The 27569-nt window shown below is 48.9% G+C and overlaps 1 protein-coding gene across 1 annotated transcript; it reads left to right on the plus strand.

Annotated features, from left to right (window-relative positions):
* Positions 1-27569, plus strand: ILRUN (inflammation and lipid regulator with UBA-like and NBR1-like domains). Its single transcript, XM_064732843.1, has 5 exons — positions 1-231; positions 11496-11650; positions 14828-15025; positions 16478-16806; positions 24152-27569. Exons 1-5 carry the CDS (start codon positions 74-76, stop codon positions 24185-24187), a joined length of 876 nt encoding a protein of 291 aa, XP_064588913.1. The 5' UTR covers positions 1-73; the 3' UTR covers positions 24188-27569.

The following is a 27569-nucleotide window of genomic DNA, read 5'->3' on the forward strand; positions in this document are numbered from 1 at the left end:
CCGCGCGCCCCCCCCGCGCGCGCGGCGCTGAGGCGGCCCCGGCCCGGCCGCGGAGCCCCCGGGACCCCCGGCCATGGAGGGCATGGACGTGGACCTGGACGCGGAGCTCATGCAGAAGTTCAGCTGCCTCGGCACCACCGACAAGGACGTGCTGATCGGCGAGTTCCAGCGCCTGCTCGGCTTCCAGCTCAGCCCCGCCGGCTGCGCCTTCTTCCTCGACATGACCAACTGGTGCGGGCCCGGGGCCGGGGGGGGGGCGGGCGGGACGGCCTGAGGGGGCTCGCGGGGCCGAGGGGCCGCGGGCCCGGCCCCCCCCGGCCCGGTCACCTCAGGGCCCCGGCGGGGAACGGGCGGTGTTTGTGCTGGGCCCTCTGTCCCCTGGCCGGGCCGGAGGCGGCTCCCATGGCGGAGCGGCAGCGGGACGGGGCCGGGGCGGACGGGGCTGACTCTCGGCCCCGGCCCGGGGTGCGGGTTCGCCGGTGCGAGGGCCGCGGAGCTGTTGGGGTGGCGAACAGATCCCCGGGGCGTGCGAGCCTGCGTTCGGGGACGGGCTGTGGCGCCCCGACTTTGGGGCAGCTTCAGAGGGAGGGAAATTGTGGCAGAAATGCGCTGGAGGAGCCTGGAAGCGGCCGCGGTGCACGTGTGAGAGTTACCGGGGTGTTTGGGGAAAACTCAGCGTCTGCCTGTGCACTGAGGGTCTCTCTAAATCTTCTGACTCTCGGGTGTGTGTTTGTCTTGATAAAGGCTCTGTGTCACTGCCCAAGGAAAAAGCAGGCACGGGTTATCAGCGAGGCTGTAGCTCGAGAAAAACAGGAGAGACACTCGGTACAAGGGTGAAAAACAGCGCACAGGAGTGTTCTGGTGTAGTGAGCCCAGGAACTGTAAAAAAGCTGTTGTGGAGCAGCTGCTCTGTGTGTCGGGGGCTTTGGCTCGTTTTCAGTCCTCTCTGCTCATCTCCAGTGTGTTGACCTAAAAGTTCTGCAGGGTGGGAGCTGCAGGAGAGCAAACGAGTTCTGTGTGTTTCAGACACGGTGAGCAGAGAGATCACTTAGCTAAACCCTGCTTAGAGGTAGAACATCAAACCCAGAAACCTCGGCTTTCAAAACTGAAATCCAAGGGGAGGTCAGGATATCAACAGTTGGGGGAAAACTTGTGTGGAATTGTTGAGTTTATAAACAGTAGTGAGACAACTTTGTCGGCTTTTTGGTTTTGGTTTTTCCTTCCTCCTACAGCTCCATGCCGAATTTTAGTGGCAAATAAGCATCTACAGAAGGAGTAGGGGAATAGCAAGTAATTCCTTATGTTTTGTAAGCTGATGCAATATGAAAGAAGGTCTCGAGGAGTTTGCTTGGAAGAAACGGTTGGCTCCCCGCAGAAGATGCTTTCCCACCTCATCCATGTGTTGGTGATATGACTAAAACTGACACTGCACTGTAACCCTGGGGGTTCTGTGAGGTTCCTGGGGAGAGCAGGGAATAGAGTTGCCTGAAAGTTACTCCTGAAGATGCTCTGTGTAGCCAGAGTGCTCCTGCTTTGTGCTGAAGCAGCTCTTTTTCATTCAGGAATATTGAATTCTTGTTTGGAATAACAGCGTTTCAAATCCAGCCTCAGAACTGACTGAAGTGGTTGAAATAGCCTTTATTTCCCAACTTCAGTAGTTTGGTTCTGAAAACATCTGTTTTCACATTTTTTTATGAAGTTTGGTAAGTCTTGTGGCTGGATGGGCATGTGCCTGTTGGGGTGGTGAGATGTGTGTGCAAACAAACACGGGCTGGGGCTGCTCTGAGAGGGCTCAGAGCCCGTTCTCGGGCTGGCAGGGGCTGCTCCTCTCCCCAGCTGGGTGCTGTGCCCTGTGCCTGCCCCCCTGCCCCGCTCCCTCCCCTTCCTGCATGGCCCCGGGGTCGTTGGCCCTGCTGGGCTGCCCCTGCCCTGCCCCTGCTGTCCCTCAGCAGGGACAGTCAGCACACGTGTCCCAGTTCTGGAAGCGCCTTTCCCGTGTCATGGAGGGGCCCTGTGCAGCCCACACTGCCCAGGTGGTTCAGGTGCCCTACCAGGATTAGGGTCTGAACCTTCTGGCACCAGCACATCCTGCAAAGAATTTGTCTTGATGAGACTTTGAGGTCACTTTTCCAAGTGTTCCCAGTCAGGGTTGATGTTCACCTGCAGGAAATGGTGAGGGAGCTCATGGTGGGTGACACAAATGCACTTGTTGGGTGTTCCAGGTTCTCTGTAGCAGTGTCCCATGTGTGAGTTAATTAACAAACACATAAATAGTTTCACTAGAGCTTGTTCCCAGGTGTGAAAGCTGCTCTTTGGCAATAATTGTCTCCAGACCCACAGTTCCTTCCCCACTTTGTGTCTTTCCTGTACTGTAGGGAACACTCAGAGCTTAATGTGCTTTGAAAGACCATTTCCAACAGCATCATTAGGAATTGTGGTCAGAGGACTTGCAGTGAATTAGCAGTACTGCTGGAATAAAGGAATTATTTTAAATAGCTTGTTTGGCCAATCTAGGGGGAAAAATTAGTGGCTGGCTGGGGAGGAATACCTGTAAGTAGCCTCTAAAAGTCTGTGTCCACTTCTCCAGTTCCCAGGAATGCTCAGTGCCCCTTCAGACCTCTGTCAGGCTTGGGCAGTGCTAAGGAACTGCCAGCTGGTTTTATTAAATCCTGTAAAAATGCTTTGGGTTGAACATATGCATCCAAAGTTTCAGAGGCTGTTCCTTGATGTGCAGGAAATACAGGTTAAACCCTTTGTCTTTCCCTGGTACTTACTAAACACTTTGCTAGAGTTATGTCTGTTTTCTGTGCTGCCTTCTTGCTGCATGGATCTGATTCCCCAGCAGCAGCACACACCATCCTGCTTTACTATTTAGTTATTTATTTTCCATTCAGAGAGGCTGAGCTTTCACTTTCGGCCTAAAACCAAAAGTGAACTTCTTTGTTCAAAAAGCAGAACCAAAAATGAGCTGTTTTGATGCTGAAAACGTTTCTTCCTTGGGAGGAAACCCTGGGCAGTGAAGTGGGGAGGGCATTTTGCTACTGTTGCATCCAGGATGAAATCCCCCTCAGTTACCTTGGCTCTGCTCCTTCCCCTCCAGACCCAGCACAGGTGCAGGGAGGGGGCTCACAGGAGGGGTTTGGGGTGCAGGGGAGTCCCAGGGGTCACCTGCAGCTCCACAGTGATCTGTGAGAGGGTCTGAGCCCCTTTGGCCTTGGCTGGCCTTCACAGGGAGCTCCTGGAGCTCCGTAAAAGTCTTTGGATTCCTCTAAAGCTGGTGTGGAAACTGTATTGGGACAAGAAAATGGAATGATTTTCTTTGAATTGGAGTGTGTGCCAGCTTTGTGGGTGAGAGGCTTGGAGCTGCTTTAATTCCATGAGAAAGTGAATTAGTTTGAAGTAGCTAATGGTAGTGGATTTAAAATCCATATTTCAGTGTAGCTGGCTCAGAGGTTCCCAGTTTGGAAGAACTAATGTATATTTCAATAATTACATGTAATATTTCTTTACATTCTCTTTTTAGCTCTTGTTTAGAAAGCTGAATTTTTATCAGAGCAGTAGGTGTGATATTTAATTGAAGTGTGTCAGGTAACGATGGTTTCCATTGTGTGTGGGGGAAAAAAAGCATTATTGTAACAAAGCTTTTTGGATCCAGCTTTAGGTGAAAAGGTCATTATTTGTAAGGTTGTCAGATCTCTTCTAGAGATCCTCGTGGTTTTTTCATCTATTTAGGAGAATTTGTAGCTGTGTCATGGTTTAACTAGTACTCCCTAGGTAATGTTTTGCATGAAGATAAGTTTATCTCTGAAAATACTGCAGGAATCTGCAGTAAAACCTTGTTCTGTCTCATGTCAGGTGTGAGGCAGCTCTGTGCTACAGTTGTCTTATAGATTCACATTTCTGTGAATGTGGGTGGCTATTCAAATTCTTTATATCCAGTGAAACCCCTGTATTGCCTAGAAATGGATGTACTTAATTGGGAGTCTGAAGACATGGTTTAACTAATAGGGGTTTAATTGATTTTCCCATGACTTACATGAAGTGTAGGTGCCACTCAGAGAAATACTTGAGGTATATTTGTGTGGGAAGTCAGGACACTCAGAATTTAGCAGAACACACTGGGTCAGGGGGATTCACTCACATGGGATGTGATTGCCACAGTGGCTCACACCAGCATTGCTCCTGATGTGTAACCTCAGGTGTTTGCAGGTGTCCTCTGAGCACAGATGTTTGGTCTGCTCTTCAGATTGAATCCACGTTCTGCCAAATGTGAGGAAAACTTCCCCACTGCCTTGCATAGACCTCGAGCTTGGTTTTGACACCCCTTCCTTTGGTGGGGAATCCTCGTGTCAAGGAGGAGGCAGGAACCAGCCCTGATTCTGCCAATAATCATCCTTCCCTGGGCATGCCTGCGGGTTTCTGTTCCTCCCCCAGCAGCCACGGGGCAGGGACAGCAGCGGGTGGGAGTTCCCGTCATCCTTATCAGGTGACAGAGACAGAGTCTGTGTTCTCTCTGTGACTCAGGACACGTTTGTCCAGCAGTCTGGGTCTGGTGTGACTCTGCTTGGGTTAATATTTGTTTATGCTGACCAGCTGGGCCAAATCTGGTGAGGAGGGTTGCCTCAAAACACCAATGGGGTGTTGATAAACTTCATTAGGGAAGAAGGAAGCTGAGGCTTTGGACTTGATGTCCATCTTACTCTAACCCACTGGTGACACTCTGTCCTCACAGGCAGAAGTGGCACCCCAGCAGCAGAGCTGGTGGTTGCTGATGTGCTGTCACCAGGATGTCAGGACAGTCTGGGGAGCTCTGTGGATTGTGGTGGGTGCAAGGTCATTTACACCCTTGGGTTGGGGAAGGAAAAAGGTTTTAAACTGTTTGCTCTGTTGTGGCTCGCTTGAAACACTGTGGGTGTCTCTTAGTGCCTGTGAACCATCCCAGGCTGCTGCCTCCCTGTGTCCACAGCTGTCTCCTAATGCTACTAAAAATAGCAACATTACAGAATTAAACAATTTAAAAATATTTTCTTAGAAGCTTTTATCTAGTGCATTAAAAAAACCTCCAACCCCACACCTCTTCTCCAGAGCAACTCAAGTGTTTGACCTGATTATTTTGAATGAAATCTAGACTCTAAAGAAATTGTATTTATAACTGTGGAACATACTATAATTGTGCTCTAAGGTGCAAAGCATTGAAAACTTTGGTGCCTGTGGCATGAAAGCATAAGCAGGTAACTGTAGCAGGATTGGGTACAATATCATTTTGGTCCAGCTGGACTCTGCCTTACATGCCCCAACTTGTTCTCAGACAGTTTCTGTAGCTTAATCCCCTTTCACTTTCATCAGACAATTATAGATTGGTAACATAGTTTGTACTGAGGAATTGGCAGTTCCAGAATCTCCTGCGTACTGGCAGCTCTCAATAACTTTCCACTGGGAAGAGCTGTTGCCTGTTTTCAGTGGCAGCTCCTGCTGGGACATTCTCAGGATATTTTACCCCCCTCTTAAAGCTGCTGGGACCAACTGCTTTGGGAGGGCTCAGCTGCTGGGGATGCTTCTGGGGACTCCTGCTTGTATGAGCATTATTGTGGTGCTGCTGTTGGGCAAAGGGTTGTGCTCAGGTGCTTTTCCCTGTGCTCAGGTGCTTCTCCCTGTGCTCAGGTGCTGTGCTCAGCCCTGTGCAGGTATCTCTGGAAGGTTTCAGCAGCTGCTGTTGGTGTTTCTGTGCACATTAAAGCAGCTCAGGGAAAGTGAGTTCCTTTGATGGTTTGGTGTTCTGAGGACTCTGTGCCTCTTCTGTGGGTTCTCAGTTTCTCTCCTCGTGCTGCCCCTGCAGACCCAAGATTGCTTCAGTCACCACATGTTTCTGTCTTCTTCCTAGAGCACCCCACTTGTATGTGGAACTGCTGCTTTCAGCTAAAACAATGAATATTTTTCTGTATCTTCATATGAAAAAATACATAAGCTTTAAATTAGTCAGATCTTTCCCCCTGCCTTCAGTTGTGTAAATTCAGCTTAAAGCTTTCAGCATCCCTCAGTGATCCTTTTCCATCATCAAACATCATCTAATGTAGTTTCCCAACTTCATACGTAGAATTTCGTGTAACTTTAGTGTAAGAGCGGTCAAGAACGAAGAAAACTGACACAGTAATTTTGCTTTCTGAAGTTCTCTCTGCTGACTGATTAAAATTCTAGCCCTTCAAAACATCTTGAGGCTTTGCACTTAATTGCCATGTGTCATCCCTACTGAAGGTTTGAATTGAAAGCTCCAGGTAGAAGTGCTTCCCTGCAGCCTGATGTGTTTGCCTCTTCCCCCACCCCCTTTGGCCTTCTCCAAGGCTTGGAGTGAGGCATCTCCTGCTTCAGGAGCAAGAGAAGCTGTTGGAGATGTCCCAGCCTGGATTATCAGCCATCCAAGTCCACAAGAGCTGGGGTGAGGAGCATCCAGCTAAATTGTGGAAATGAAGAGACAAAAGGGGTTGCCTCACTTGGATGTCTCCCATATGTGTTTTTAGTCTCTCCCCCTGTATCATGTAGAGAAGTTCCATTATTTGGGAGTGAGAAACTGTCCATCTGCTGCACTGTTGATTTTTGTTTTTTAACAATAGACACCTTATGGGGAGCTGTGGTGCCTGGTTACAGACTGCATTTGGAGAGCGACAGGAGCTCTGTGAAGGTGGAGACTTGAGTTACAGAGGAGTCTGAGGTGTCCTACATCACGTGCTCTGTGCTGGAGGTTTTATTGTGCTGTTTAGCACTGCCCAGCGTCTGCATTGCATATTTCCAGGAGATGTCACCTGAGTTGCTTGGCTCATGACAAAACACTGCACCCTGTGAGTGCTGAGGGCACCTGCCTGGCTGCTCTCACCCTCCACAGGGACAGACCTTGGCACCTTCCTCCCAATCACCAAGTCCATTTGTTACATAAATACTGCTGGCTGTCTGTGCATGGCCTGAGGGCTGCCTTCCATCTGAAATCCCAAATGGAAGGTGCCATTGCAGGGAGCATTCTGTCTGGGTGTTCTCCAGAGCCCTGCAGTGCTCCCCAGGGTCAGGCCATGGTGGGTGCTGTGCTGTGGGCATGGGCAAGAGCCAGAGAGAGGGAAATTTCCAGGCTGGATTTTGAGCCTAAGCTGTGATTTGATTTGAATTTTTACCCCCCAAAAATCTGTTCTTTAAAAAAATTACATCTTTGGCTTTGGCTTGCTCATCAAGTAATTTGACAATATATGAAAGCTTGCAGATTTCTGTAACATTTATAGTTCAAGTTCTGATGTCCCTTGTCTTGTATGTTTGAGGCACCTGCTTATACTGCTTTTCTTCCAAGATACTGAACTTCTCTGTGCTGAAAGAATTCTCCATATTCTGGGGAGCAGAAGGGTTTTGGCCCCTGCCCTGCTTTGCTTGAGGCCTCAGCAGCCTCTGTGCTTCAGTCTCCCAAGAAAGTCTGATACAACCAATTTAAAGACAATTTCCATTTACCTGTGTTCTGTAAGGAGGCCTTGAGTTTGTGAACTGATTTGGAAGAGTTTCTCTTAATTTTGAACACTGAATTACTTTAATTAATTAATGGCTAAATATATTGATTTAACATAACAAAAGGCTGGCTGGACAAAACAGGGAAGGGAAAGAAGGGCTCAAGATGAGCCACCTCTTTGCTATCACTTAAGAGTTGTTAAGGGATGTCACCAGAGCTATTAGCAGAGAGGATTTTAACTTGATTATTGTAATTTAGTTCCTGAGGCTTGAAATGAAGCAGCAGAGCAGAAGGACTGATCTGGAAAGGAACACTTTGGTGTTGTGTGGGAAAAGCACTTGTCATCCAAGAGTTATGGGATGCCCTTGGAGAGGAAGGAGAGGGATACCCAGAGTTAGAGTGGATTTGGTTGATGATGTGGAGCTACAACCTGTACTTGCTTCCTACTCCCCTGTCTCTTTCTGGAATCTTGCTCTTAGGGCTGAAATTGAGCACAGTGCTGAGTCCTGGGCTCACCCCATCACTGGGGTGACTGCAGGCTTTTCCTGGCAGCTGGATCCTGTCAGACCTGCTCTGTAAGTGTGGCAGGGCTACAAACTGCTGTGGTCCAGGACTGCTCTAAAAATGGAAAAATTGCTTAATTTTGAGAAGGTAAGGCCTGAGACCTGGAGGGCCCTGTGAAGAAAGAGCTCCGTGGCCACCCCTGTAATTAGGAGAGCTCAATCATGTCAATTACACTGGCTGGATTTGCAGAGTTGTTTGGTTTATAATGGTAATTTATCTCCTGTGGCAGAGAGCAGAGGGTAGTAAGTGGTGTGGTGTAAGTCACAGTGAGGAGTGAAATGGAGCAGGCAGGGATGTGTGAGCAGAAGCCTTTAGATGATAACTGGAGCCTCTGAGGGCTGAGCCTCGTGTCTGTCCCTGCAGTGGCTGCAGCTGGGGCTGTGCAGTTACAGCTGGGCAAAGACCTAAAAAAACCCCAAATATGTATTTAAAAATAGACTGATCTCAAGGCCTGGAGTGTGTGTGCCCTAAGGCATCTCTGTCATTAGGGTCACGCTTGGCTGTGGGCTGCACTGGTGCTGTGCCTGTGGCAGGAGGGCGAGTGCAGGCTGTGCTGCTTGGCTTCCGCTGCCTGCACATCAGCAGAGTTCACCTCTGCAAGTGGCATTTTCCCCAGAGTGCTGCTCTGCAGCTGATTTGGGGCCAGGTTTTGGTTTTGGGGCCAGGGAGGGAGCACTGTGTCTTGGGGGAGGAGCAGGACAGAGCCAGTGGCGGTGCGAGGTGTGAGCCGGGGGTGCCTCTGGCAGAGCGCAGCTGCCACTGCTCTGTCCCTATCTCCTGGGCTTGTCTGTGTCAAAGAACGTGAACTCAAGGCAGATTTGCTTTGTCATCCTGACTTTGGCTTTTGCCACTGTGAATTTCTCTTCAGTTTCTGGAAGCTTCTTTGTAGTTCTCTACTGGGAAGTCCAAGAGGCGTTGAAACACATAGAAGGACTCACCCCAAACATCCCCCATCACACAGATCATATGGTGGGAGTGGGGAGGCGGGTTTGGGAATATTTGATCACAAATGGGGCAAATCCATTTGTGTTTCCAGCATGCTGTTGTCCTTTAGTTAGTTTTTAACCCGATGCTGCAGAGGGGTGTTGTTGTTTCCCAATGGCAAAGCACACTGAAATATGACCCCGGGATGGGAGCGCTGGCCCCAGGCCTGTGTGCACAAATAGCCCACTACCTTCTGAGGCCTGTTTGCAGCCCAGCAAACAAACACAGCCAGGCTGCCTTGCAAAGAGTTGCAGTAGAAATCTGCCCCTCAGAGCTTTTATTTTTTCCTCTCAGTGTCAATAAAATGTCACTGCCACTGATTCCAGAACGATCGCTCACAAGGTGTTGTGGTCCATCTGAAAATGTAGTTATGTAGTAGTGGATTAGGAAGAGAAAGAGCTGCATTGCTGTCTTTGTATCTCCTACAATACCTTTTGCCTTGGATTGCTGCGCTACAGGAAGAAATCCTGGTGCAAACTAAGCTGCAGCTCATGGTGTTAGCTGGGTGAGCGAGCAGGAGTCTCTTGGCACAGCCCTGGTGTGAGTTATGTAAATCTTGTGCAGTGTATAAGCAACAGGCGGTTGGTGACGTAAAACTGAGCATTTGTCTCTGTTTACTGGCTAATGTGACATGGCCCCTTCCTGCAGCATTTGACTGAGCTGGCGGGATTAAATAGAGCCCTGACACTCCTGAGTAGAAACCGCCTCAGGCTGAATGGTGGTTTCTGCTCTGGAATTCTGAGTTCTGGCCACAGCACGGGACCCAGTGGCTCCTGTGTTGGACCAAAGTCCGCTGGGCACGGATGGCAAAGGTCTGGCTGTGACGCTGGGGTTGCTGAATTGCTGATCTGTCCCCGTGGCCATGTTGTGCAGGACGTTCCTCCAGTGCCTCCTTAGCAGAATGTCAGCAACTCCTGTGACTCACACAGCGATTATCTGCTGGCTGCTGGTGCTGTGATGGATGGATTGATTGCAAAACCAGTGGGGCTCTTTGGGTCCTCTCCCAGTGCCCCCAGTGTGGCTCTACCCCCTTGCTGTTGCCCCCCAGTCAGCTGCTGCATTTTGGGTCCCTGAGGTTTCTGTAAGGAGAAAGTGACACTGCTCCCATGCAGTCCAGATTTTATCCAGAATGTGTCTGATTGGAATGTTTTTTGCCATGAACACTGTAGGAATTGAACAGGAGGCAGTTTCTTTACTCACTGTTTCAAGCCTCTTTCCAGCTGGCAAGCAGCCCCGCAAAGCCCTGTGTTTGCTCTTGCTCAGGGTCACGCTGCAAATGTTTCTCTTGCTTTCACCTTGGCTGTCTGACTCGGACACATGACACCCCACCACTGTCCAGCCCCTCAATATGTCACTGTGCCCACACAGAGCAGCTTCTGCAGGGCTTTGCTTTTAGGTGCTGGTTCCCAGTTCCTGAAGTCTTGGTTTTGGTGGTTTTTTTTTTCTATCCTGCTCAAAAAAGCAACACAGATTTCTGCAGTCATGAATAAAAAAAGCAGTTATTATGCCCATTGCGTTTGGGGAGATTTTACTCATCTCCATTCTCACAGCACCCACTCACAACATGTAAATCAGGGCCATAACCTCTCAGACATGTATAAACAGAGGAATTACATGACTTGCCAAACACTTACATAATGACTTAATAGTATATCGTGGAACTGAGCTAAGGCTCATGAATCCTCTTCCTGCCTGACTGTTCTTCTTCTCACATTAATTACCATGAGTTGCAGCTACACCATGGCTCAGGAATCAATAGCATTGTGGCTTTCTGAATGTCCTTAATATATCACAGACTTCCACTGTCATTTATCTTTATTCAGTGAGAACTTTTGACTCAGGTGGTTTGTAAATTCCTGCAAGTTGTGACTACCCAGAGCTGAGCAGGCACTGTATTGATGAATAAGCAATTTGTACCTGATGCTGTTTCAAAAACTCCAGCGAGGCTGGGGTTATTATCTGTAGCTACTGGTGCCCTTTGGCCCTGAGAGTTATCTTCATGTTTTGTTCCTCTTGTGCTCCTTTTGAACCTTGTGTGCCAAAAGAAAATGGAGAGATTTGGTTGGTCCTTTTGAAATTAGCTGAGGTAACAAGGCTGGTGAAGAAACTGCCCAGTGTTTGTGACATAGCTCTTCTCTTGGTGCTCCTGAACTGTTCAGCAAGTTTCATAAAGAACTGTTGGAGTAGAGGCCTTCAAGACTTGTAAGTTCTAAAGTTTCCAGGGAAAGTAGAAGCAGAGTAGAAAAGTGATCTAAGCCAGTGTCCCTGGCAAGAAAAACTGCTGTATTTTGAGCTCTGGTATCTTAGAGAATCCATATGGGATAGAGATAAAAGCTTTTAAAAAACACACGAGCAGCAGAGTTATTACAGTCTGGATATTTTTGCTGACCTGTTTAGGATGACATATGACCTGTGCAAAGGGCCTGACCCAACTGTACTTCAGGTTGTAATGTGCTTTTTTCCTTTTCAGGAATCTACAAGCTGCCATTGGAGCCTACTATGATTTTGAGAGTCCAAATATCAATGTCCCCTCCATGTCATTTGTGGAAGATGTCACCATAGGTGAAGGAGAGTCCATCCCTCCTGATACCCAGTTTACAAAAACATGGAGGATACAGAATACAGGTGAGGCCTTTAGCTGCAGGTGCTGGGATGCAGTGGGAGGGATGCTGCCTTGGGGCAGGAAGCCTGTGTCACTCACCTGGGCTGGAGCCACCCTGAGGTGCTGCCAGCCTGTGCAAGTTCCCTTCCTGGGTTGGCACAAACATTTTGTGGTGGGATGGGCAGCTCGGTCAGGTCACCAGGCTTGTTCCTTGTGCCACCACACAAACAAACTCTAGGGAACTTGTAGACAAACAAGGCAGTGACACAAGGGTCATGTGGCAGGTCCACTTCGGGCAGAATTGCCTTTTCATGCTCTGAGAGGATGCAGGGCTGGAGAGACCACATTCCAGTTTGGAATAAGTCAAAGCAGTGCCTGGGATCCAGGAAGTGAGGCTGGGCAAAGTGCATTCCCAGTGCTTGATCTGGTGGGATGCAGTCAGAGAGGAAAATGAGATCCATGGATGTGAAGGAAGCCCTTGTCCTCAAGCAGTGCAGCGAGGGGATGTTGCATGAACGTTTAAAACTCTGTCTGAATTTAATTGACCTGCTTGTACTTGTGTGGGAGAGAACAATCTCACACCGGGGTGTGATGCTGGGAGTCATCACGAGTCAGGTTCAGCTCCCTCAGTATTTCTGCTTGTGAATAGCTGCAGGACTTGGACAGAATAGCCACACTAAAACCACACTAAAAATCTAAAAGTATTTCATTAGTGTTTTTAAGAACACTGATTTATAGAGGATGTGTTCTAGAGGAAGGATTTAATATTTCAGTGTACTTTTTCTGCCTCCTTCTGTTTGGAAGTACAATGGAAGGGTGAAACATGGAACTTGCTTGAACTCCAGTACTGTGAAAAGTTGACTGGCAATTTTTTATAACTGTCCCAAATACATCTCTTACAAATCTAGTAAGTGTGATAGGTCTTGTTTCTCTACTCTTAGTATCTCAATTTGTGTGTGTTATGACCACACCTCTATCTTGGGCTGACTCCTCCCTTCCTTGTTCCTCTGATGTGCCATTTCCTGGATGCAAATTCAGCCTTAATTTAGCATCCTAGTTCAGGGGATGTTTCATTGTTCTTGGAATGTTTCACCTTCTGAAATCCTGGGCCTTCTAAAATGGGGGACTGGATCTCATCTTGATTTAGGATTTCTTGGCAAGGCACACATGTTTTGGCCTCTGTGTGGTTTGAACCTGGCTTGTCAGACCTTCCATCCATGCCCTAGCAGTGGTGCTGGAGGCCAGGGCCTGGTACAGCCACACTGCTGAGGGTTAGTGAAGTGCAGCTTCACATGCTGCTCATGACTGTGCAGTGTGAGGAGCACTGCAGCATTTGAAAACCATTCTTTGGTTTAATTAAGGTATAGTATCAAAGGGCTGTAGTGTTTCCAGATAATATCTACTTGTTAGGCAGATAACTGAAGCAGAGCCAAGGTTTTTAACAGCTCTCCAGGAGTCCTTGATTACATGATTTCAGTTCTAGAACACAAAATACCTGAGGCATGTGTCACCAGAGCGTTGCAGGTCTGATGAGTGTGACAGGCAGAGCTCAGAGATTGTCAGTTTGAGGCGTGTGAGCTGTGAGTTCAGTTCAGTCAGGTTCTCATTTGTGTCACTAAAAAACAATGCCCTGCTCTGGTACCTGCAGGACGGTGCTGCCTTGTCTGCCAGAGAAGCGTTTTGTGTTAGAACCATTGCTGAAAGAGCAGCAGGGTTTAACAGCCTGGTTTCCTCTCCCCACTCTGCCCCCAGCTGCTGCTGGCTCTGCAGGACACTCTCTGCAATTTATCATCTCCTGAGAGATGAGTGTACTGAAATAGAATGACATAATCATAATTTCATTTTATGAGGCTTATCAGTTGCAGCGTTCTAGGCACCTTGCAAGCCTAAAGCCATTAAACCTGATAAAAATCACATAAATAATTTAAACTAAGCCATGTTGCTGGGCTGCCAACCTCTGCAGATGAGGCTTCATGCTCAAGTGCCCCATGCCCCAGGCTGAGGTCAGCCAGACACCCAGCTCCTCTTTCAGAGCCCTGCTCTCTCAGCACCTTTCCAGCTGTGCTGGTGCATCCCCCACACTGAACATCCCTCTGCACTCGTGCACATCCTGCTCTCACTGCCAGGTTGGGAATTCCAAAATAAGGACTTGCAAGAAAATCAGTCCTTGCCGTGCCTTCACTGGAGTGTCCACAGGGATTAAATTAGCAGGCAAGCTGTTGCAAAGGATGCTCCTTGAGGTGATGTGAGGTCAGAGCAGCCTCCAGCGCGCTCGCCTCGGACCAGACGGAGCAGTTCCAGGCTTCATGGTGGTTCAGGCTTTCCGTAGCCATTTCCGTCAGCCTCAGCTGAGCAGGAGGTGTTCTCAGTCCTTGGCTGAGTCATGTGATGTGACTGGGGAAGAAGCAAAAGAAAATTGTGCTAAACTGATTTTTCACGAGTCTCAGAAGAGAGGCTTTTTCTCTCAGTCTGCCCCAGCAGTTGTTATCTTTGGCAGCGGTGCCGCACGCAGGAGCTGTTTTCTGTCTCTCTGATTGCCAGGTCACGCTGTCAGTCCTGGTGTCTGCAGTCTAAACATGGATCCCCACAGATGAATTGTGTATTCACAACCCTTCTTGCCACCTTTGCACAAGCCTGAGAAAAGGGTTGGTGCAAGGAGAGAAGTAAATCCATTTAGGAAATAGTGCTGGCACTTCAGTTACAGCTCAAACTATGAGTTCCTCTTGAGACTCCTAACAGGCTTAGAAAGAAATGAATCCCTGAAAGGACACATTGCCAACACTTTATATAAATAAACAGGTATTTGATGTGGCATGGTTCAGGAGCTTCATGGAGGGAGGCAGAAATAGGGGCACACAACACAGCCCTGCCCTTGTCTCTGCCTCTGGCCCTGGGGAAGGGGAGGTGTGTGTAAGTTAAGTTTTTTTTTTTAAGCTGTTACACTGTGACTTTGAGAATTTTTTCCTGTAACGAAGACATTGGGAATTGTTCTGCTGGTCCCTAAATGCACCAGTTAAGCCTGCTCTGAAAACCACGTTTCCTCAGCATCCACTGCTGCTGTGTCCTGTGTACCTCGGTTCCCTTTGACCATCCAACAATTGCACAACTGTTTTAACAAGCGTGTTTCACCCAGTCTTACACAAACAGCCCAAGCTTTTCCTGGTGCGCCGTCAGTAATTGCCTGTGCTGTCTAATCCCAGGGACGGAGGCGTGGCCCCCAGGGGTTTGCCTGAAGTATGTCGGTGGAGACCAGTTTGGGCACGTGAACATGGTGATGGTGAGGTCCCTGGCGCCGCAGGAGATGGCTGATGTCAGCGTGCAGATGTGCAGCCCCAGCACCGCCGGAATGTATCAGGGACAGTGGCGGATGTGCACTGCCACGGGACTCTACTACGGAGGTGAGCAGCCCCTTCCCTGCCCACGGCCCCACTGGGGACTGCACACACACAGAATGGAGCAGGGGGCAGAGCTCTGCCAGCCCCGGGCTTAAATACACAGCACAGAGTGGAGGAAAACATCAAGGGAGCTGCTTTGTTGTCTTGGTCAGTGTTTTCTAAGCACTGGAACAAATTACAGATTACATAAAACTCTGGAAAACAAAGGGATGTGCACAGCTCTCATGGAGACTCTTTCCCACTCAGTCCTTGTTGAGATTCTTTCCCAGTTTTCCATTGCTTAACTTTGTGAACTGCATATGAGCATAAAATAGTGGTGAAACCTCATGTGAAGTTAATGCAGTGACTTAGTGCACCCCCTGTGAGCTATTTCTCTGTTTAAAGAACACATTTGGCTATTTTGCCTGGTGCTTCAGCCTGGGCCTCAAACATCTGCCTTCAGTGCAGCCTTCCCTCCCTTTTGTGCCAGCTTTAGTTTACACTGAGAACATCTTTGTGTCTGTGTTGGCAGCTGGGAGTATCCCAAGTTTCAGGGTTTGAGTGAGCAGTGTTGGCACATGGAGGCAAAAATACCAGTGCCAGAAGGAGGGGGCTGGCAGTGCTGGCACTGCCATGCAGCTCCTCGTTGTCTGGAGGGGACGCAGTGTGTCCCTCAGGGATATCCCTGTGCAGGTGGGACAGCCTGTCCAGTTTGTGTTGCTGGTCCTGTATGCTCACAAGGCCGAGAGTTTCCCAGGGTTTCCAGGAGGTTCACAGTCCTGGACAATGGGAGATGTCCCTGCATTGCCAGAAGTTGTCACTTTTGCCAGAACACGACCTGAAGATTGAACCCCTTTGGCCGCCAAGCTCTGAGTCCTTCTTGCCCTGCAGCCGAGCTGGTGGTTTTGCTGGGGGCTGTCCCGGCGATCCCGGGGCCTGGACGTTTGTCCCGTTTTGGGGCGGGGGCCCGGTGATGCCAGCCGGGGATGGCACCTGGACAGCAAGGCCGTGAGAGAGCGGCAGAGGGCGCTGCGGGGCCGCTCCAGCGCCGCCTGTGGGGGACGGGTGTGGGGCTGGGGGTGTGCGGGGGGTCACTGGTGGTTGTGTGTGCAGTCAGTGGTGTGTGTGTGTACAAGATCAGGGGTGTGTGAATGCAGGGCTCAGTGGGGGTGTTTGGGGGATTAGTGGTGTGCAGTAGGAGTCCTGGCCCTAGTAGAGTGTGGAGTTCCATAGGCGAGTCACGTTCCCCTAAGGTAGAATCCCACTGTCCTCAATTGGCTCCTAAAATTCAAACTGCTGATCCTAGGCCTGTTAAACTGGGGGCACTGGAACCAGTACTGCTGAGGCTTTGTAAAAATGTGCTTTAAGCAATAAGTCTTTTTCTTGCTAGTGTAAAGGATGGAATTCATTTGCTCCTTCTGACACTTCTTAATGAATTCCTATTTAGTGACAACCCAAACGTGTATTTTTCCACAGATGTCATCTGGGTGATCCTCAGCGTGGAAGTTGGAGGACTTCTGGGTGTCACACAGCAGCTGTCATCCTTTGAAACAGAGTTCAACACGCAGCCGCATCGCAAGGTAGAAGGAAACTTTAACCCATTCGCCTCTCCACAGAAGAACAGGCAACCAGATGAAAACAACCTAAAAGACCCTGGGGGTTCCGAGCTAGGCACAATCAGCAAAAACACATGGGGGCCTGCTCCTGACCAAATCGAACAAGATCAGAATGGACTGTCACAAAACTCTGTAAATCTCTCCCCCAGCAGTCACTCGAACAACTTGTCGGTAGTGACGTACAGTAAGGTAGGTGCCCTGGGCGAGCAGGAGAACGGGTAGGGGAGGAGCCTGGCAGGTGTGTAATTGCTCTTCCTTCCAAACTGCAAAGCCCTTTCCTTCTGCTTCTGCCAGACCTGCTAAGGAAGGTTCTGAATTTGACTGTCTGACTCTGCCAAGTCCTCATGTTATATTAAAATATTTTTTGCCTCTGATAGACTCTACCAGATCCACCTTTTTGTTTTTGCTTCAAGTCCTTCTGAAAATTTATATAGCCTTGTTTGGGTGCTGTAACCGCAAGTGGCTGGAGCCTGCTCCAGTTGCGTGTGCAAATAAGTCAAAATATCTCTCTAGATGTGTCCTGAGTTTGACATAATTTTGAACAGACAACAAATTACCACACCCTCAAAGTTCAGATTAGCCAGATAACTTCTTTTTAGCTGGTGTGGGGAGACTCCAGAGCACACCATTTGATCTCAGAAGCTGCCTGCAGGAACAGTCAATCAAAGGACCGTTCCTGTCTGTGTCCTTGTCTTGTTCATAATTGTAGGTGACTTTTAAATTATCTTTACTTTAAATCTCTCTCAAAAGCTTGCTTGGTGGATGCTATATGAGTCTGAGTGATATTTTGACTGTTTTTATTTGCTTGTGTGTGAAAAATGAATTGCAGGATTATTTACAATTCAGAATCCACCTGTTAATGCAGCAGTATGTGTAGGTGTGTACTGTCGTATGTCAAACTAGTTTGATTTTTTAAATCCTTTTAAAATGCTTTACTGTACTTTGAGCAGGCTGTGTAGGACAATAACATTTGGTTGCTGAATGACTTAATAAAGCCCTAATGTTAGTTCACCTACAGCACTTTAGTTCCTCCCTGGATGACCTGCCTGTCCTGTGCCAGTGGATCTTGTTTTAGTGACCTTTACCCCAGGGCTGTGCATTTTTTATGGCTGGCATGTGTGGGGTGAGCCTGACTGCCCCCCTTAGTGGTCCCAAACACATCTCTGGGCTGGCTCCTGCTGCCAGGCCCTGCTCCCAGCAGTGGAGTGGATGGCTTGGGAAGTGATGGCTGGCAGTGCAGCGCCCCCTGAGGTGGCACTGCTGAGTTCTGCTGCAGGGGCTGCGTGCTGGGGTCGTGGTGCTCCCCAAGGGGCTGGGCTGGCTCTGCCTTCAGAGAACGTGGCTGTGAGGAAGCAGAGCCCCTGGCAAGGAGCAGCTGTGCTGTGGGAGAGAAGCCAGCAGGAGAGTGAAGCAGCACCTGAGAGGTGTCACAAGGTTGAAGTGAGCTGGTTTAGCTGGTAACCCAGAGCTCTGTGCTCTGAGGAAATGGGGGCAGTTATAATCTAACCCCAAACGTAGGGCAGGTGACCTTTCCTCCCCTTTTTCCTTGTTTTGGGGTTGTTCGTTGTTTGCTTCTTTTTGTATTTACAGAATATTCTTGGGTGGATTTGAGGTGGATTGTCTGAGATTAAAGCAGACATTTTGTTTGCTGGCTTCAGAAGGGACAACTTCATAGTCCTTTTTTTGCTTTGGGGTGGGAGATATGAAAAAGCCAGTTGATTTTGGGGTGGTTTTTCTCTCTACTGCAGTTCTTTTGTTTGTGACATACTAAAACAGATTATTTTATCCTTTGGAGGCTGTTCTGGTAGGTCTGAAGATCTGAGTCCTGTTCTAGCCTTGCCCATCCTGCCCAGGGTAGGAGGTTTTCTGCCACAGACCCAATATTCATATTGGTACAATACTGGTTCTGTAGTAAACAAGTTTTGAGGGAGTTGGACACCCCAGATGCCTGGTCTGGTTTGAAATGGTCAGGTGAACATTCCCCCATTCCCTGACCAGGCCTCTGGGAACAGGAGATGCAGTTTTGTTTGGCTTTTTCCCTGTGTGTGCATGGTGTACCCAGCTGGAGATGCTGCTGGAGCAGAAAAGGGGTTATTAGAGGTGATGTCAGGAGCATTGAATTACCTGAGGAACAGATGGAGCTCCAGTTCCTGTTGGGAAAAGCTCTACCTGGCCCATCCTCTCCTCGTCCCCAGGGGATCTGACCTGTACTCTGCTGCTGCAGAGGAGAAGGAAAACTGCTGCATTGGGACTTGCTGCCCTGTGATTGAATTCTGATGTGAAAGGCTTTATTTCAGGTTCTAGAGCACACAGAAGAGCACTGTGGGTTGCTTAGGCAGTGGCACAGACTCCAAGAATTCCTGGATTTTATTTATCTTGGGCAGGATCTCTGATATTTTTGTCTCTTTCATGTACCTGGGAGAGGGAGGGAATCCCCAGGCCATTTGGTGAGTGAAGGAGATGGTTCAGGTTTAGTTAAAGTGTTGAGAAGAGCCTGTGTCCTGTATTTAGAAGCAAAATAAGCCCTTAAATATTTCTCAGCTGACTGTGGAGGCTTCCTCTGCTGACAGACACTGGGGACACCCAGTCATGCAGTGCATGAGACCATGAAATCTTTGAGGTAAAACGAGCAGTTTCTGGCATCTGCAGGTGTAAAACATACTCGAAGCTGCCAGACCTTGTCAGAATTAGTTCTCCCTCTGGTGCACTGAGCAGGTGTGACTTGTCCTCCAGAGCTCCCATTGGAGTCAGGATTGTGGCTACACCGACGTGCCATCTGCTGCTGGGTTACACAAGTACAGCAGCATTTCACACCTGGAAACATTCAAAATGCTTTTATACAGCAGCAGCAGAGTGGGTGGTTTGGGTGTTCTGGGGAAAAACAAACAAAACCAGACACAGAATTCCCTGGAAGTGGGTAAGATGAAACCTGTGGCATGGTTGGAACAAGCTGTGTGCCCTTTATTCCTGCTATGGCACCGACCTCCCTGGGGCCCCCTGCCCACCATCCACACTCACTGTTGGGAGGCTGCAGGCCAGGGCTTTGCTTGAAGCATGTTGTTGTTAAATCTGTTCCCAATGGAGTTTTTGCATGTTCTTAGATGTAAAGATGTGCCTAAGTGCAGGATAGGATGCCCAGAAATCCCCATGCACAGATACTTTATTCTCTGGCAGTCACTTTCCCTGGATTCTCCAGAGATCTGAGGTTGATACAGCTCTCTCCTATTTACTCCTGTCTCATAGCAACCCTGCACGGTCACTGCTGCTCTCTTGTGACTGGCTTTTCCATTAAAAGCCCAAGATTCAGTCTTACAGTGCCTGGGAATGAGAGTTTAATTGCTTAACTGAGGAAAGAAATGTACAGGTTTCCATGTTTGAGAAGATCAGAAGTGAATAGCCATATCCTGACACTTAGATTGTACTTAACACCTCTGTATAAAATCCACAGATCTGTATCCAAACCTGCTGCCCAGGTGAATTGAGGAATCACTCCTCTCTGTGTCATGCAGAAAACTGCACCTGGAGGTTGTGATTCTGCAAAGATTTGCCCAGACAGGACACTGAGCATCAACCCCACCTAAGCAAATGGTGCCTGGCTGTCCTGGTCATTGCTTGTGCTGCTCTTCAAAGCCCAATGAAATAAAAATATATTTGGAGTTCACAGCTGTAAAATCTGAGCTCCCTTTTTCCTGCTGTGTTTATGCTCCCCATCTCCCTGTGTTCTGTGTGGAGTTGAGCTACCTGGCAGCTTTCTGTACATAAGGGGAAACCAACCCTGTGTCCTTGGAGCCTTTAACTGGCTTCCCCTCTCTGAGCTTAAATGTTGTTGCTGCTTCTAAAGCCATGCTTCTCCCAAACCAGGGCCTCCACTTTGCAGATTTTTGGAGTACCTCTGTAAACTATACACAGAAATACTTGTACTGGAAACTGGGCATCAAACTGTCTTTATGCATGAAGATGATGCCCCAAAAATGTTTTGAAGCCCCTTCCATGCTGGTGTCTGGGCTTCACTCTGGGCTGGTCACTGTGTGTTTCCATCCATTTAGACACAGTGGGAGAAGGTTGGACTTGGAGCTCCCACAGCACTGCAGCCTGGCATGAGCTGGTTTGCCTCTCTAGTGAGAGATTGGTGGTTTGGGTGCTGCATGTCAGCTCATCCATGAAATCCATGTCCTTCCAGACTGTGGGAAGTGCCAGATAATCTGGGTTTAGCCCAACTTTGCCCCATTGCAGCCCAGCAGAGCTGCCTGTTGTTTATCCCAGCAGCACATCAGGGAGCTCAGGTACCTGAGCCCTGCCCCTGCTCACCCACAGGCACCCGACCCAGCCCTGCAGTGCCTGCTCCCAGAAGGTCCTGAACTTCCTGGTGGTCTCCCAGCCACGCCATGTTTGCACAGCATGCATGGAATAAAACACAAGTGCTGGATGTTTGTTCTCTGTTTGTGCTCAGTTTTACGTAAGCGAGGTTGGAGCAGCGCGGGGTAGGAGCGGCCTGAGGGGATGGGGACCTGCAGCCTGGGCTGGGCCACTGTCAGTGCCCGCTGGGAGACTCCTGTATTGCTGTGCATCCACCTCCTGTCCCTGCAAGTGTACCTGCATTGGTGGTGACTCAGTCACAGAGGTGAAATAAAGAGCTGTCTGAAAGCCTGTGTGTGATGCTTTGTGAAAGATTCGCTTAATCCTCGCTTTGTTCCCAGCACAGGTACCTCGGTTTGCAGAGCTCAGTGTTCACAAAGGGTTTTAACTACACAAAACATCTCACTTCCCTTCTAGAGGCACGAGGCAAACGATAATTTATACCAGTAGTTGTCATGCTTGGAAAATCACAGCCCTGTGTTGTGACACGCTGGTCTGTGTGAAGAGCCAGTGCTCCCACCAGCAAGTGAGCAGTTACTTCTGGGGAACATTCTGGAAGAGCTGAAAGCGAGTTTGCAAAGCTGCAGCTGAGCTTTTCATAAAAACAGTGATCCCACTTGGAGGATAGACGGGAAGGCACCAAAAATACTGGGAATAATCCTTCCATTGAAACAACTCAGAAAAACTGCAATTGTCTGCAGAATTATTTTTGCATGTTTGTGATGTAAAATGTTGCATAGAGGGGATAATTAGGCTTGAAAATGTCATACAGGGGTTTGGTATTTGTAATGCAGCAGTAATTGAAGTTTTCTGGTATCAAACCCTTACATTGTGCATGGTGACTAAACGTCATGGGACAGGGGAGGTGGAGTCACCTGCACTAAAGCAGCTCTCACTCACCTTAAAGATGCAAGTGGGGTTCAATTTTGCCAAGTTCTCATGTTCAGTAATGAATCTTAGGTAGGTAAAATGCAATGAAGAGTGGCAATTCCAAAAGGAAAGATTTGGGGCTTCTCCATGGTGAAATTCCTTGTGTCAGGAGGAGCTGACCATGGTCCCAGCATTGCCAGGGGAGCTCATTGCAGGGTGGCAGGTGGTGCAGAGCTGTGCATGCTGAGGAATCTCTTGTGCTGAGCTAAACTCTGGGTTTAACTGACACAATTTGCATAATTCCATAGCTTTAAATTAGGTGCTCCAGAAACCATTCTGTGGAGATCCAGAGGGTTTCCCTGCAAACCAGCTCACGGTGACTTCACAGGGTCTCTGCATCCAAAAGCACAAATGAGCTGCTCTGATGTCAGACTGAGGGTGACTGGCAGTTCCTTACACCACAGGAGCTGCTTGTGGAACCCCCAGATTACAGCAAGCAAGTTTGTTTTGCCTCTGGCATCCCCCCTGAGGTGCCACGGGGTAAGGGTGGTCCCAGCAGAGGGGCAGGGGGTGGTTCAACCCCTCCTGAGCTCACCAGGCAGTGCCTCAAACAGAGCCTTGTGTGCAGGTAGCTCAGAGATGAAGCAAATTCTGGCAAATGTGTCTGTGCAGGTCATCAGCAGCAAATCCTGTTTTCCTTCTGCAGAGTGCTAAGCACAATAGCTTAATCCCTGTGAGGTGAGACTGCTTGGGATCCTGTTTATACATTGCTTTTCCTCTGTGTCCTTTTCTTATACACCATCTTAATGTTTCTCTCCTGCTTCTCCCCTTCCCCCCGTTTCAGTTAGTGTATTTTTGGAAATGTTGGATTTCTCAATCTCTGGATTTTGATGGGAGCATCTCCTTCCTCAGGTGAACTGTCATGCTGGAATCTGCTGGCTGTTCTCTTTTGAAAAGCTTTACAAACTGGCACTGCAGCATATTCCTGGGGTAGAAGCCTGTTTGTTTTTCCATCACTTGCGTGTATTTCTGTCTGCAAACAGCAATTTCCACGTTCCCAGTCTTTCATACTTCCCACGCAGTTCAGGAGATGTCCTGGTTAATTGTCTGCTGATCCTCCTCTTGGTTGGATTCTGAGAGCTGCTTCATTTTGCCATTTGCTTGTATTTACCACCTGATTATATCCCCAAGATTGAACTTTTTCTCTCCAGCTGTAGCAAGATTACAGACTGTTCATGGCATTTCCTTCCCAGTCAGATCTGCAGCAGAGCCCTCCAGCCTGGGGTTTGCCAGTGACGTTGATGCTTTACATAATCCGTGTTCCCACTCGTGGCTCCACAGCCCTGGCTCCTGCAGTGAGGGGGTTTTGAAGTTGTAGAACATGAAGGAAATGGTATTTCCTAGGAAATTTGCCCTGTTAAAGGCAGAGTGGTGAAAACTGAGGTCAGAGCTTCCCATTCAGCCAGAACAGGAATTTGGGCTCTCGCTGCCTTACCCAGAGTGTGCTGGGAAGAGCTGGACTGTGTTTAGAAGCATTTGCATAATGATCTTCCAGCTCTGCCATGAGATACAAGTTTTTCTCCCTCATCTCTCTCCTGACCTCAGTGTGTGTCTGGGTTTGTGTGGGGGTTGTACCTTCTTCACTGACAAACTTCATCTGCCGTGAGCTGGGGCATCCCTTGCTGCCTCTTGGTCTTTCTTCTGCTTCCTGATGAAACCCCGGATAACTGATCTGGACAATAGAAGTTACAAAAGGAGTTCCTGTTAATTTGAGACCTGTGACTACACCTGACATTTAGGTGACTCACTTCAGGATGTAAAGGAGGGAAATGGATTCTCTAGGAAGCATTTTGGGTGTTTTGGTAAATGCTCTGGTTGATTTCACTGGAAGCAAATGTGCATTGTCACCTTGAGGAGGCACACATGGCACTTGTGGGAATGTGGATTTTTTTTTTGTTGGGTTTTTTTCTGGCAGAGCCTCTTACCCATTTACAGCCCCATGTCTGTGGGACAGACAGAGGAGGCTGCAGGGGCTGGGCCTGCAGGTGTTGTAGCACCTATAGGGAATTCTGGTGTAGAAAACACAAGTTAATTTGTGGCCTTGGTCTAAAAAACATCTGACAGAGGTAAGTGGTGGCATCTGCCCTCTGTGGGGAAGCCAGCCCTGGATGTGTGCTTTCACTGTCCTTGGAGCCACAGTGGGGTTGGAGGGAAGCCCTGGGCTGGGCTGGGCACTCTTTGGAGCTGAGCACTGAGCGTTTTGTTTCTTGCCTGTTGAAAATTGATTATGTCTCCAACTTTCTTTCAGGGTTTCCACGGTCCTTATCACTTCGGACAGTCTTAAAACACAAAAACACAAAACGGGTATCGACAAGAGGAGAATTTAAGAAAAAGCTGACTTTTGGGGGAAGGGAGGGGGATTCATGTGGCAGACAGACACAGCGTGGACCCCCCTTCTCTGCCTCCGTGTTCTGGAAAAGAAGAAAAAACAAAAGCCCAGTAACTTAAGACTAGCTGTTTCCAGAGGAAAATCCAAAACCTGAGTATGCATGTGTGACTGCTGGATTTCAGAGTGGTGTAAATGCTATGAGGAAGAAGAGACACCAACACTATGGGTTTTTAGAAATCATCTTCACGTGTAATTAGGTAGCTTAAAAAGAAGTTTAAGAATGAAAATTTAAAAGCCATCTTTAAAAAAAAGAATATTTTGCCTACAGAGCGGTTGTAGTTTGAGCAAATGTTTAATTTCTGTTTGTTTCTTGTTCTTTTTTTTTGGTTTTTTTTCCTAAGGGACAGCGTGCATTTTCCCAGAATGTCCTGGTTTGCTGCTGAACAGGACTGGCTCAGCACCTGCTGGGGTTTGTGCAGGGACTGCTTCTGTCAGGCTTTTTTAATGCCAGGTTGGGTCTGCACCCAGCACTGCGTTTTTAACAGCATCTGCTGGTTTTAGTTACCAACTTTTTAATCTTTTATTTCCTCTTTTCCTTTTGGTTTGGGTGTTGCTTTTAAGTTGTCCTGCGTGTCGTTGGGAGTCACGTTATGGACAGGTTTCAGTATCAGAATTGGAGACACTGGGACTTCTGGAATAACATGGAGGGCTCATCTCCCTTCTCTCTTGTACATGAAGTACACAAATACACACCCATGTTGATAAGAAACTGATTTATTCAAGTTGCTGAGCTGTCCTGTGTGATTAGCAGTTAAAAGTCCCTTTTTGTTCACTCTCGTGTGCAGTAGCTGTGCCTGGAGCTGTGTGCCAAGAGGAATCTCTGTAGCTGTAATTCACCTGCTGATAGTTGCAAAGCTTCACAGACATCCTGTCCTTTTCATTTGGAGTCTCCCCTCTCTCTTTCAGAGCATCAGTTTGCATTTGTTTCTCCTGTGCTGAGGTGTAGCTCAGAGGCTGATCCCTGTGTTCTGGAGCACAGAGCAGGAGTTGACACCACCAGCTGGGTCCCACTGTCACCTCCTCTTCTTCTGCCTTTGTCATCTGGGCTTGGGGCTGCACCGAGGCTGTGAGTGGGCTCCCGTTAGGGGAGGGATTGCAGAAGGTTTGGGCTGCTCTGCTGTTCCTCCAGCATGTTCTGCTCCCATTCTGGACTGCAAAGTGCAGTGTGAGGGGATGCAGCTTGGTCTCAGGCACTGTGGTGAATTTATTGTGAAATGCTGACCCCACAAGCAGAGGGGAGTGAGCCCTGCAGCACCATCCTGCCCAAAAGAACCAGGCTGGAACAGCCATCTGCCAAAGATACAGGAATATGCAAAGCTCCCTTTACCTTCTTCCAGATCTGCCCAGTGAAGGCTTTTCCCTGTGTCAGAGCTGCACACTGCATGGCTTTGCCCTCGCTGCTCTTGGCTGCTTTTGTTTTTGTGGCTGGTTTGGAATGGGGGAATCTTTCATTGCAGCTGCCAAGGACTGGTACCTGGGTGCATATGGATGGACCTCGAGGGGCCAGTGGGAGTTCCTGGTGTCCAACAGAGCAAGGATTGGGCAATGGATTTTGTTCATATTTCAGAGGTTCAGTTGTTACAGATCACCATCAGCTGAAATCTGCCTTCAGAAATCTGTTAGCTGGGAGAAACAAGATGAGAAACTGCCTGCGTGGAAATGGCCCCACAGGATTTGAACTGCCTGACACTTGTATTGCAGTCTGGTGGGCACCTGGCTGTGTCCTGGGTCTGGGCAAGTGTTGGGATTGGAGTGAACCTGCTGAAGGAGCTGCTTCTTGGAAGCTTTGGTTCTTGTGCTGTAACAACATTTTGCCTTGGATTAATTCTGAGTATTAGATCTGAGATTGATCTGGGGGGTGATTGCAGCCCCACAGTGTGGTGTGGGCAGATGGAATCTTTGCTCACTCCCTCCTTTCCTCACAGGGGGCTCACAAGCCCCTCTGAGGAAATGAACATCACACCTGCAGCGCTGCTGCTCCCTTCTGAGGGCACTGAACCCCTGGAGACAGCTCTTGGTTCAAGTGACGAGGTGATTCCTTATCTTTATTGGCTCCTTGTGGCAGCTGCATAGTGGAAGGGAGGAGAAATCAAGGTCTGAGCCTGAGAGTTAGAGCTGGTGCTGTGACCTTTGCCTGGTGGCAGCAGAGGCGCCTGGGAGACCCTTGCACTCGGATACCCCCACGCTGGCTTTCTGCTCCCAGCCACGTGTGCTCCTCCTGTGTCCCCTGGCTGCCTCACTCGTGTTCCTGTGCTCTTCCTAAGGCTGAATTTATTCCCTTGTCTTGAAAAACCAAAACCTGCATGTGCCCCAAGTAGCCATGTGCTTTCCCACTCCGAAGGCACACGCGTTTGCAGTCCGTGGTGTCCTGGTGACAAGGGGTGCACGTTGCAGGCTGTGAGGAAAGGCAGGGCTCTGGCATCTGCAGCTCCTGCTGCTCACATCCTGCTCTGCCCAGGCAGCTGAGGGATCTTTGGGCCAGGCTTGTGGCCCCTGCTGTGGCACTGCAAGGATGTTTAAAACGGGTTGCTCTATCTCTGTGTTTTTCCTCGAGTAAAAACTGTTTCACTGAGGCCAAAGGTGGTTTTATCTCCTGGTTTCTTGGAGCTTCGTGTTGCAGCTGGCCCTCAGATTGCTCGTGCTTCAGGTGTCCAACTTTTGATGGGGAGATTGAGGTGAATTTGGCCAAGTTCTGCCCAGGTGACCTCGTGACACTGCAGTTTGTATCAGCTCCCATATGGGAACGGGTAATGTAGAACATCTCTGATGGCCTCTGAGTGGGTCCCTGTGGTAAGCAAGAGCCACTTGGACCCTGTCACTAACACAGCTCAAGCAGTGTCACCTCCCAGCCTTGGCAAAGTGGAGCAGGATGTCCCTGGGACTGGCCCCGAAGTGGCAGTGCCATGGGAGGGGGTGAGAGAGTGGGAATCTTCTGCCCACACCTCAGGAGTGCTGGACTGGAGCCCTGCCAAGGTCTGGGAGCTGGGGCAGAGCCGTGCAGTCAGAGAGCAGTGGTGGGGGTGGAAATGCACGCTGTCCCACGTCTGGGTTTCTGTTGTGTTTCATTTTTTCCGTGTGTGAGTGCGTGGGTGGTTCCCAGCCTGTCTGTGCTCGCCGGGGCAGTGCATGTGTAGCACGGGATGGTGTGTTGCCTCTCTGAGTCTGGGAGAAGTCCTATGATAGCACATTGGGGGTGAAAATAAAGGAAGCTTTTTCCTTAATGTATAAATGAATATTTGTATGATTAAATTAACACAGAAAAAAAAAAAAAAGCTCT

Source organism: Zonotrichia leucophrys, chromosome 26, assembly GCF_028769735.1.
Source record: "Zonotrichia leucophrys gambelii isolate GWCS_2022_RI chromosome 26, RI_Zleu_2.0, whole genome shotgun sequence".
Lineage (NCBI taxonomy): Eukaryota > Metazoa > Chordata > Aves > Passeriformes > Passerellidae > Zonotrichia > Zonotrichia leucophrys.

What these genes read in the sequence shown, in the direction of transcription:
- ILRUN (XM_064732843.1), top strand. Translation starts at nt 74, where the DNA reads ATGGAGGGCATGGACGTGGACCTGGACGCGGAGCTCATGCAGAAGTTC. An exon ending in CACGGGACTCTACTACGGAG is followed by an intron (nt 15,026 to 16,477) that starts GTGAGCAGCCCC and finishes ATTTTTCCACAG; the next exon opens with ATGTCATCTGGGTGATCCTC. An exon ending in CGGTAGTGACGTACAGTAAG is followed by an intron (nt 16,807 to 24,151) that starts GTAGGTGCCCTG and finishes ACTTTCTTTCAG; the next exon opens with GGTTTCCACGGTCCTTATCA.